Genomic DNA, 12,286 nt, shown 5'->3' with positions numbered 1-12,286 from the left:
TTTCAATTGGTATAAATTTATATTAGCAATTTCGATATATTTTTATGCCAAGTCCAACATAGGACAATTTATACGGAGATTAAAACCTAAAAGCCCAAAATAATTTAAGAACATATGAAAGAAATTATTTACTACTTGTACATCACACAATTGAGTTTTAAAGGTATTTTCTATTTTCGTCTTTCAACACAAAAATGGAATATTCATGCACTGAAACCTAAGATTGGTTTTCAAAAATTTCAACATAAGGTTCAATAACAATACAAGGTTCAGACTTTGACATTCTTCTTTGAATCTTGTAGTTAAAATTCTCAAAACATCTTTTAATATCTCAAACGTGAATACACTACAAAAAGCCAGACATTTTGTTTGGTGACTTTAGTCGCCATAAAAACAAGGACTCTTTTTATTTTCTTTCTGAAAAACACCTTCAGAGTCCTTCTACAAACAAAACAACCACTACAAGAAAGAGCTCATTTTGTGGGGGTTAATTTAAAAATTTGTGGCAGTTTTTGATCTTCACAAAATAAATTGTGGCGGTTTTAAAAAATGCCACAGTTACCTTCGCCACAAGCATTTTTGTGGGAGTTTTTAAGAACCTCCACGACAACTGTCACAAAATTAATTTATAATTTGTGGGGGGGGGGGGGGGGTTTAGAGGCAATCAGTGACGATTAGTAACCTTCCAAATATGATCTCAATGTTTAAAAAAATATTATGTGAGAGTTATAAACCCCCACAATTTCTATCTCAATATTTAAAAAAAAATAAATACTGGCAGCTTATAACTGCCAGAATATTTTTTTTCTATTCAAAATTTTAGTTCTAGGATTCAATAAATACACCGCAGATCTAATTCCATTAAAAGTATCTAAACAAACCAACATCACAAATTCAAGTTCATATCAAACTAAGGTTATATAACACATACGGTATATGATAGCTTAAACATTTTACAATCTAGAGTAGGTTAACAATAAATAAATATACAAAAGTGACATGTATTTGCTTGGTGATCTGTATTGTTGTCACCTCGTGATACTCTTCCGCCCATGAGTAAAGCAGACTCACTCTGCATATCACTATGCTGGAACTGTAAAATAAACCAATAATTAATTTATCAAACTAAACCAAACCACACCAAAGTCAAAATCTTTTGGAGCTAACTTCGAACAAAAGCAACAAAAAGTGCAAAATAATTCTGGAATAAATTAAAAATATATACTACTAGCTTACCTCAATATCTCATTTCTAGAGGAACTAACAACTACAAATATGAAACAAATTTGGTTACTTGATATAATCTAGGAAAAGAAGTAAAAGAATTAAAAATTTAGGAGATGAGTTAAGAAACATAACTTACCCCTAAGTGTTATCATGCAAACACATCAATCCTTTAAACCAAATCTGCATAAATTTAACATCCAAGAACAAATTTAACATCCAATCAAGTTAGCTTCAACAAAACTTTTTGTCTCTAGAACTACTTCATAGTAAGAGATCCTCTTAAAGGAAACACATGAACATCGTAAATTTAAAAAGAGGTGAATCAAATAAAAAGGGGTGAATCATATATGAATACCATTTCTAAACATACTTTTAAACCAAATATGAATACCATTCTAAGCATACCTATAAACCAAAAAAAATAAATAAGAACTACTTAATTATTGTTACCTTCAGATAGGGCACATATTTAATAAAGTCAGAAACAACATTTTTCTTTATTACATCATCAATTAGATGGTATGTAACTAGTTGTACATACTCGTCACATGGCCAAAAAGTGTTCAAGTTCTTGCTCTTGATATGTCTCATTCTAGTATATTTCTTCTTAAATCTCTTCTCACATATCATACAAATTAAATCTTTTGGCTATGGATGTACAACATATCATCTACATAATACATCTTTTGTGCTTGAGATGCTTCAATGTAAGGCTCAAGTTCTTCGCTCTCTATTTCTAGTAGCCATATAGAAAATTATTGTTCACTATCTTTTTTCAAAATAAATTAAGCATCAGTGGTATACTAATAATTAACCTACCCAAAAATCCCCAAGATTAAAGTTCACTGCAAGACCTTAGCAAGTAAAAGAGATACTAAAGACCATGTAGTTTCTTGAGATTTTCCAATGTAGATGTTAGAGATAACATTAGCAAATACCTTGTCTGAAGAATTCCGATGTGCTCTCGCACAATTATTAATATATGGGTCTCTTCAAGCAATTTTAGCATCACACAACATAATTAAATTATGGTTAGAATTTGAAAAAGCTTTATGTTAAGTGAAAAGCTCTTTACAGAAACACTGAGTAATCTGTAACCAAAAGTAAAGAATCTAATAGCAGAGGTACCGTTTGTTTAAAGTATTCATATATTTTGAAGCATATATATTTAACAAGATTTACTCAATCATATTCTTCAAGATGGACTATTCCAAGGCAGATTGTACATAAATATTTTATTACTGGTTCAAGCAATAACTAAACTACAACTGAAAATCACAAATTTCATGGCTACTGAGATAAAGAAAACAAATTGAGTTAAGAGAAAAGGAAAAAATCATCTTAATACGAGTAGCGGCATTCTAAAGTTAATTTGCCCAAAAGGATACTTCCCTTCAGAAAAACTCATGTCATCCTTCAAGCCTGAAAATAATTGAATAAAAAATCATTAAACTGAAGCATTGGGGCAACGGAAAATACGTAATCCCTGATCTCACAAATCAGTGTAGGAGCCATAAATTGAGAAGAATAATAATACTTAAACGTAATTAAACTAGATCAAAATTGAAGCAGATGAAGAAAGAACGCACCTGAAGCAATTGAAGCAAAAGGAATTCACAGGGAAGAAGGCAGTTCAGCCGAATTATTGAAAAGAGAAAACCTTGAGGCATAGTGAAATTAAAAGAGGGAAAGATTTGGAAAATTTTTTGAAATGGGAGGGAGAAATTACCGCGTCTGTTTTTGGAGCAAACAAGAATGAAAATTTTAAGCAATAAAACCAAACTAGTTGAGAAAATTAATTTTTTTTTAATAACAACAATATTTTTGGCATCAATAAAATTGCTAAAATCTCTATATTAGATAAATGTAATAATGTTTTAATTGGTATGATGAAAATAACGAAAATCCAAGTGCTTAGTTTTGTTAGTATTATTTATATCCTTTCAAAATTTAAATTATCTCAAATAAAATGATAAAACAAAAATTATGTGTATATAATTATAAAATTTAAATATCTTTCAGGTAAATATCGTACGCGCCTGACGTATGATCGTTACCTCACATAAGGTGTTGTTTACGGTCAATCTAAAGCGTACTATATCACAACAATGATTTATACTTGCCTTCGAGCCTATATTTTGTACATAGCCCTAAGGTAAGTTATTTCTTACTATTCGCCAGGCATAAAAACATATAAACATCCATCAATAAGATCTTTATTGCTTATATTTATATTTTTTTTTGTCTCATTCTACTATTTAGCTACTACTGCCCTATTCTTTCTAATTGTAAAATTTTGTCACGATCTCAATTTTCCTCCGTAGGATGTCGTGATGGCACATAATCTTAAAAGCTTTTACAAAAGAAACCTCACAATAAGAATAATTTTGTGAAGGTTAGAATAAAAGCGCCACAAATAGAATATATAATGGGGGTCTTCTACAACCCTCACAAATAAGCTGCCACAAAAAGAATTATTTTGCGGGGATTGGCACAAACGACACAAAATAAATATATAGTGAGAATTTTGTATAACCCCTATAAATAAACCACCGCAATTTAACAGATATTTTGTAGTGAACTGGTCTACAATCTTTTTATAAAAATTTCTTGAAAGAAACAAACACACGTTTTGCAATAAATAGTTTCAAAAATTCTCAACAAAGAAACAATATCAGGCAGATCATAAGAAGATATGATTAAACTGAATAGTTATACAAGGCTTTGTCTTTATTGCGTGTTTTTATCTTATTAAGGACTTGAAATTACTTGTTTTCAATATTTAAGCGATAATTTATAATAAATAAAAGAAGAAGGTAAATTCACTTGCTCCTCTTAATTAATGATGCGAGATGGAAAAAAGCGCTAAAAGAGAAAGATAATATAACAATTATTATATTAGGCAACAATCATAACTGTTGTTCCAAAGCTAACATAAGTAGTATAAATATCGTAAATAACTAACAATTCTTACCAAAATAAAATAACAGTACTGTTATAATAAGAGAAATAAAAGAAGCAAATGAAAGAACGTAACTCCAGAGAATTAAATGAACAAGGCCTCACTTATAAGAATATCTTAGAAAACTCACATGCTTGGATAAGGAGATGGAGCGTATGTCGGTTTGGCTTTATAGAAGTTTTTCGATTTTCGATTTGCAATTTTAATAACCAAAATTAAATCAAAGTATTTTCGGTACGGTTCGATTTTTTTACGATTTGGTACAATTATTTCGGTTTGATTTTTTGGTTTTAAGCTTGTCAAATTGAACTTTTTTCTTAAGCAATAAATGAGCCTCAGAATTAATTCTTACAAAGTTTCAGGCTCAATGCATGTGCTTAGCAAATTGTCTTTCTGTAATCTACTATAACATAAAATTTAACTAGAAAATAATAAAATATACACTAAAAATATATGCTTATCGTATTTGCTAAGAATCTGTACTGATGAGTATTTTTTTATTGTTGAATTTTCAATTCAATATTTTCTTAGTAATAGCAGTTATGATTTACACGAAAGTAACAAAGAGATTTATGTTATCATCGGGAAACCAATAAATATCATAGTATATTGAATAATGATCATGGTGGTAATTAATTTTTGGGTAACGTGGCTTTGGGGTTGGATGAACTTCTAAAAAGTATGGTATTTTGGGGTTTGGGCTTCAGCATTCACTAACAATTAATAAATAGGAATTTTCACAGAATACTATTTTTAGTGGCTATTAACTTCTTATGCTATCATATACATAATTACTTCGTATAGCTACTATTCGGTTGTTACGGTAGTGTATTCACATATATTCGCGCTGCTGTATTCATGAATACAGCAGCAAAAAACGCCTAAAATCAGGGCAGTCCAGTTGTACGCGCATATATTCACATGTATTCGCGCTATGTATTCATGAATACAACAGTAAAAAATGCCTAAAATCAGGGCGGTCCAGCTCTACGCGCATGTATTCACATGTATTCGCGCTACTGTATTCATGAATATAGCAGTAAAAAGCGCCTAAAATCATAGCAGTCCAGCTGTACGTGCATATATTTACATGTATTCGCGCTGCTGTATTCATGAATACAACAACAAAAAGCGCCTAAAATCAGGGCAGTCCAACTGTACGCACATGTATTCACATGTATTCGCGCGCCATGTATTCATGAATACAGTAACGACAATCCCTTAAAAATAGGTATGTCCAGCTGTCTAAGAGAGAGGAAAAACATAAATAGCGTATTTCACGCCTCAATGGTAATATATACCATAAAATACTTATTTTGCTATAAAATATAAAAGGTAGCTATAGAAAATAATATTTTAAAATAATTTTGGTTGATAATAAATAAGATGTATACATTTGCTATAGGAGATAAAATTTCCATTAATAAATGATTGGGCCCATATTTAACTTGTTAGACTTAAGAGTTAAGATAAGCACATAGGCTATATGACTCATACTTAAAAAAAATCGAACACCAAACTTTTAAAAAATATAAATCGCAAATCGACCGAAAAACCGAACCGTATAAATCGAAATTATCGGTTCGTCGGTTTTTTCGATTCGATTGGTATTATGCCCACCCCTAGATGCACCGACCTTTTGGGACACAGCATTAAGTATTGAAAATAATCTGACCTATGCATTAATTAGAATGCTAATTAAATTAACCTTCATTGTCACCTTTCGATTTCAATTCCAAAAAAACGTGAATATGTTGTCAATTCGCATCACCATTGGTCTCTATATATTTGCAAAAAATAAACTAGCTTTTTAATACTTGTGATTTGATATAGTACTATTTTTTTCAATCTTTATATTCAATCATGTGGATATCATAATTGTGGCTCTTAAAAGAACGCTAATACAACTCTGGCATTAGGCTCATCTTCATACTTTTAGGTAAATCTTGACAAGCGACTGTTTTGAGCTTAAGCACGCCATGTGTTGAGAAAATCTGTTCAATTTAAATGTGTTGCCTTGTAACAACAAGAATAAGAAAGAACGATTGACAAAAAATATGAACAGAGGCTTAGCCATCCATGAATGTGTAGGGTTTGGATTTGTTTAGGTTTTAGTTTCTAGAAGAAATATATCAATTATTTACTGTTATACACATATTATACATGAACTAGACCTATATGTATTATTAATTTCAGCTGTTAGATTATAAGACAACTATTTAGGTTAATCTTATTTTGAGAAAAGACTTTTTTTCAAATATTTTGCCAATATTTGTGTAAGTTCTTGGAAGAGAACCCGGGATATTGGTTGTTAGCTCTTTTTAAAAATATTCAAATGGTTTTGAGAACAATTTCTAAACGGAAATGGCTCAAGTAATAAAGGCAAGCAACTGTTACAGATGCCAAACAATTGGAGTTTGAGTACGCATTCTTCAGAATAAAAGCAAATAACAGCACAAAGTGCTAACGGCCAAAAACTAACAGTACTCGATGAATGTAACACACCAAATTAAATCTCCTTAACTAGAAAACTTCTTTAAACAACTATTAATTCTTATAATGGACCAATATTAGGAATCTAGCATTTCTATATACCTAAAGAAGATAATATTCATCATGATAAGTTATGTGTCCTGTTATATTTTGATGATCTAACAAACTTAATGTTAAGAACCAGATGGGGAACCTGCTCCACATCCTCATAGTGCTCAAGATCAACAAGTCTCAAGTTTGGGACATGCTCCAACACTCAGAGTCAAAGAAACTACAGAGGGAACAAATGGACATCAGTTCTCTTGCTAACTGTACCAGTCAACCCCACAGCTGTAAAGTCGCTGCAACTATTCCTCTGCATACACGCAACCGTGCAAACAGTGCAGCAGTCACTTTATGGGGAATGCCCTTGTACCAAACATGCTTACATCATTCAAGTGATGTCACTTATGTAATATTAACATGAAGCAAAGGCAAAACATCATACTTGCACATTCCAGAATTGATCAAGCTTTCTCTCAAGTGTGCTGCTAACTTGCAAGTGACATTCAAGGCATCAAGAACAAAGAACAACATAACGAATGACCAGTCATGATTTTTAAGTTGAAATCCTACGAGTGTAGGTCGTGATTTTTAATCCTGTGAGCTGGGAGTTTTAGACGTAAAACTCTATTGTGTTATTTACTTACTGTTGTGTGTGTGTATTTTCTGTGGGAACTAATAGAAAACTCGTTTTATTATATAGTTTGGTGGACCCTTAGTTTCTTTCAATTGGTATCAGAGTAGGTTCTTTCTATGAGTCTAACACCTCGAAAGGATCCTCATGGCTGCTCCACCAAACTTTGAAGAAGGTCAATCTACCTATAGACCGCCAAGATTCAATGACCAATACTATGGATGATGGAAGACAAGGATGCATGATTTTACCATGGTTGAAGATTAAGAGCTCTAGGATGTTATCTGCAATAGTCCCTTCGTTCCTATGAAAACCATTGGGGGAACCAGCAGTGACAGTTCCCAAGACTAGAAAGGAGTACAACGATGATGACCGCAAGGCTATAGAGAAGAACTTTCGAGCAAAAACAATCCTCGTCTGTGGTATTGGGCCAGATGAATACAACAAGATTTCTGCTTGTCAATCTACCAAGGAGATCTGGGAAGCTCTCCAAACAGCACACGAAGGGACAACTCAAGTCAAGCAATCGAAGATTGATATGCTAACCATTGAGCATGAACTCTTCAGGATGAAGGACGATGAGTCCATTCAAGACATGCACACTAGCTTCACCTCTATCATCAATGAGCTTCGTTCTTTGGAAAAAATCATTCCAAGGAACAAACTTGTCAGAAAAATACTCAGCGTATTACCTAGTTCCTGGGAAAGCAAAGTAAATGATATCCCGGAGGCAAAAGATCTACAAAAGCTGATTATTGATGAACTCATTGGTAATCTGAAAACTTATGAAATAAAGAAGAAAAAGGATCATGAGAGAAGAGAGCCTAAAAGGGAGAAGAACCTGGTCCTCAAGACAGGCAACAATGAATCAAGTGGTGAGGATGTTTATATGGCTTACTTGAAGAAGAGATTTCAGAACATGGTTCGCAGAAATGGAGGTATTTCAAAGAAGGGCAGCTCCAGCAAGCCAAGAGGATATGACTTATGTCATACGTGCGGGAAGCCAGAAAATTTCATCAAGGATTGTCCCTTCCTTAAGAAAGACCAATACAAGCACAACATAGATAAAACAACCATGATGAACCTGGTTCCTGACAAAAGATTTAAAAGAAAAGAAGTCGCTGACAATGTTGTGAAACAAGCTCTTGCTGCATGGGGAGACTCTTCCAGCGAATCTGGAGAAGATGATGCACAAGGTGACACCTCCATGATGGAAGTTGATAGTGAAGCAGATGATTATGATTCTATCTTTGCCCTGATGGAAAAATCTAACGATGATGATGATGAGGTAAACTTTCTAGATGTTCAAAAAAATCTGAAGTCTTATTCTCAGAAAAAGCTTATATCTTTGACAAATGTTTTAATTGATGCTTATAAAAATGTTTTAATTAATGCTTATAAAAATGCTTTACCTATGGAACTAAGAGAGGTAGAAAATGAGAGAGATGATTTGGTAATCATAGTGGCTGACCTTAAAGAGATTGTTAAAGATCTAATGAAAGAAAAGAATATTCTAATTAAAAAGGTTGAAGACATAAAAATAAGAGAGATGACCTATTAATAGTAGTCCTAGACCTAAAAGAAACAACAGAGGAATTAAAAAGAGAAAACAGATCTGGGACTATCCAAAAGGGAAAGGAAGTTGCAAGTGAGGCACACATTAGGCTTGAAAATGAATTCAAATCTGTGAAATCTAGTCTGTGTGCTGAACTTGAAAGAAACAGACAACTTCAAGATGATCTAGGAAGAGTTAAAAATGACCTAGAAAAATTTCTAAGGTGGACTTAGTCTTCTGATACAATTACTGTCATGTATGCTAGCAAGGGTGGGAACAGGCAAGGAGTCGGATTCCAAAAGGAAAACTGACTTTGCTAATGAACTTGGTCCCACAATCCACATAGCAAGTATGTTACTATCCCTGATAACTGGCTTTGCACCCACTGTGGGAACACTGGTCACTTAAAAAAAACTGTAAGGCTAGAATTCAATCTCAACAGAAAAACAAAGTGTTTGCTGAAAAGGTAATTACTACTAATGAACTTGGTCCCTATGGCAAAAAATGTGTACTGCCTGCCTGGATAAAAAGAACTTTAATTCACCCTTTTCCTCATTACAAGGGACCCAAACTTGTTTGGGTTCCTAAGTCTAATCCTTGATTCTCTTGTTTAGGAAGCAATGAAAGAAAGCAACCAAAAATGGTACATGGATAGTGGTTGTTCTAAGCACATGACTGGAAGCATCAATAATTTTCTTTCACTCAAAACCCTGCATGGATGGGGTGTGTCCTTTGGCAATGGAAAAAAGAAATACATTTTGGGAGTAGGAAGAATTGGGAAGTCACTCACTCACTCAATTAAAAACGTGTATTATGTGAACGACTTGAAATATAGCCTACTGAGTGTTTCCCAAATCCGCGACAAAGAAGCAAAGTGGAATTTGTGTCAAAAATCTTCACAGTCACAAATCTTGTGACTGGTGAAGTGGTCCTGGTGGCAAAAAGATATAAAAATATTTATGTTGCTGATTTTGAGTCCTTGCAAAATGGAGATCTCACATGTCTGAGTGATGTTGATGATGATGTTAAACTATGGCACAGAAGATTGGGTTATGCAAGCTATACGTTGCTAAATAAATTGGTCAGGAAGAACCCGGTTCGTGGCCTACCAAAGTCAAGTTTCAAAGATCACAAGGTGTGTGATGCATGTATAAAAGGAAAGCAATTCAGGTCTTCTTTCAAGCCCGAAAATGAAGTCATCACCTCAAGGCCACTTGATCTTCTCCACATGGATCTGTGTGGACCTATGAGGGTTCCAAGTAGAAGAGGAAAGAAGTACATTTTTGTTATAGTGGATGACTATTCCAGATTCACCTGGGCCTTGTTCCTCAAAACCAAGGATGAAACTTTTTCAGTGTTTGTTGCCTTTGTGAAGAAGATCCAAGTGAAGTTGAGCCACAATGTTGTGTGTATAAGATTTGATCATGACAAAGAGTTCGATAATGCAAAATTTGACGAATTCTGTGCTGAAAATGGCACAAGTCATAATGAGCTCCAAGAACACCTCAGCAAAATGGTATTATGGAGAGGAAAAATAGGACTGTTGAAGATATGGCAAGGACAATGCTGATTGACAGTGGCATTGCTAAAGGTTTCTGGGCAGAAGTTGTTAACACTGCATGCTATTTGGTGAACATGTGCTTGATCAGGTCCCTCCTAAACAAGACTCAATATGAACTGCTGAACGAGAGGAAACTCAAGCTAAAAAATTTAAGGACATTTGGCTGCAAATGTTATGTCCTCAACAATGGTAAGGAAGCATTTGGAAAATTTGATGCCAAAAGTGATGAAGGAATCTTTCTATGCTATTCATCACAAATAAAAGCCTACATAGTCTACAACAAAAGAACTCAATGTGTTGAGGATAGCATACATGTAATCTTTGATGAATCACACCACCCATGTAGGAAATATTCACATGATAAGATTGATCAAGATGGAGAGCAGTCAACAGTTCCTAGTGAAGTCATTGATATGGCAAATGGAAAAGCTGACATGATGAGTCACGTCAAGGAATCAAATGATGATGATGATGCAGCTGTGTCTCTAGCTGATGTAGAGGAACCAGGTTCCTCCATCACAACAATTGAAGTTGAGAACAGAGTCGTTGATGCTGTTCAAGGAACCCTAAATACTGAGCTGAGAAGCGGGACTCATGTCAACAATGGATCATATTCATAAGAACCTGGACCCTCTCACAATGAGATTCAGGTGTCTAACTGGAAGCAAAAAAGTTCACACCCTCTCTAAAATGTTATCACTCCTCTTGACATAGGGATTCAAACTAGATCAAAGTCAATAAACTCACTTGCCTTCTCAGCCTCTCTCTCTTAAATTGAGCCCAAATATATCAAGGAAGCATTGAAAGATGCCGACTAGATTACTGCCATACAAGATGAACTCCATCAATTTGAGAGGAACAACATGTGGCACCTGGTTCCTCGACCTGCTGACAGAACTGTTATAGAAACCAGGTGGGTATTCAGAAACAAACTTGATGAGTTTGGAAACACAACAGGGAACAAGTCAAGGCTAGTAGTTCAAGGCTACAATCAAGAAGAAGGGATCGACTATGATGATACTTTTGCTCCAGTTGCTCGAATTGAAGCCATCGGAATCCTCATACCCTTTGAATCTCATATGGAATTTAAATCGTTCCAAATGGATGTCAAAAGTACATTTCTGAATGGTTTTCTAAAAGAAGAAGTCTTTGTCAAGCAACCACTGTCTTCGAATGTCATGAGCATTTTGAGCATGTTTTAAACTTAAAAAAGCTCTATATGGGCTGAAGCAGGCTCCTCATGTATGGTATGAAATATTGTCTAAATTTCTCCTAGAAAATGACTTTACAGGAGAAAAAATAGACAACACCCTATTTTTGAAGAAACGAGGAGGAACCTGCTCATTGTGCAAGTTTATTTTGACGACATCATCTTTGGTGAAACAAATGATTCTCTGTGTGAGGAGTTTGCAAAGCTCATGGGAAGTGGGTTTGAAATGAGCATGATGGGGAAATTGAATTTCTTCTTGGGTCTGCAAGTCAAGCAAACTCCTAAGGGCACAATGACAAGTGAGAAAAAATACATCAAAGAGCTTCTGAAGAGATTTGAAATGGAAAGCTCAAAAATCATTGATACTCTTATTGCCACTGCCACTCATCTGGACATGAATGAACCTGGTTCCTCTATGAACGAGACCATGTACATAGGCATCATTAGGTCACTCTTGTATCTTACAATAAGTAGACCAGATATCGTTTTTAGTGTGGGACTATGTGCCAGGTTTTAATCCAATCTAAAGGAATCTCATCTGAAGGCTTCCAAGAGAATCCTGAGGTATCTAAAAGGAACGCATGACCTGGTTCTATACTATC

General features: G+C 34.2%; 1 protein-coding gene across 1 annotated transcript; it reads left to right on the top strand.

Moving 5' to 3' along the window:
* Positions 1-6,866: 6,866 nt before the first annotated feature.
* On the top strand, positions 6,867-11,094 carry LOC107775971 (uncharacterized). The gene is made up of 8 exons (XM_075227327.1): positions 6,867-7,014; positions 7,688-8,296; positions 8,501-8,646; positions 8,692-8,883; positions 9,528-9,636; positions 9,816-10,394; positions 10,505-10,562; positions 10,821-11,094. Exons 1-8 carry the CDS (start codon positions 6,867-6,869, stop codon positions 11,092-11,094), a joined length of 2,115 nt encoding a protein of 704 aa, XP_075083428.1.
* The last annotated feature ends 1,192 nt before the right edge of the window (positions 11,095-12,286 follow it).

The sequence above is a fragment of the Nicotiana tabacum genome, chromosome 12 (genome assembly GCF_000715075.1).
Source record: "Nicotiana tabacum cultivar K326 chromosome 12, ASM71507v2, whole genome shotgun sequence".
NCBI classification, from domain to species: Eukaryota; Viridiplantae; Streptophyta; class Magnoliopsida; order Solanales; family Solanaceae; genus Nicotiana; species Nicotiana tabacum.
Note: the sequence above shows the minus strand (reverse complement) of the source record. Positions and strands in the feature narration are given on the sequence as shown.

Excerpts from the sequence above, each read along its gene's own strand:
- LOC107775971 (XM_075227327.1), top strand. The coding sequence starts at position 6,867 with ATGGGGAACCTGCTCCACATCCTCATAGTGCTCAAGATCAACAAGTCT. Across the intron at positions 10,395-10,504 it reads CTGTGCTGAAAATGGCACAA|GTTTCTGGGCAGAAGTTGTT; the intron begins GTCATAATGAGC and ends GCATTGCTAAAG. Across the intron at positions 10,563-10,820 it reads GTGAACATGTGCTTGATCAG|GAAATATTCACATGATAAGA; the intron begins GTCCCTCCTAAA and ends CCACCCATGTAG.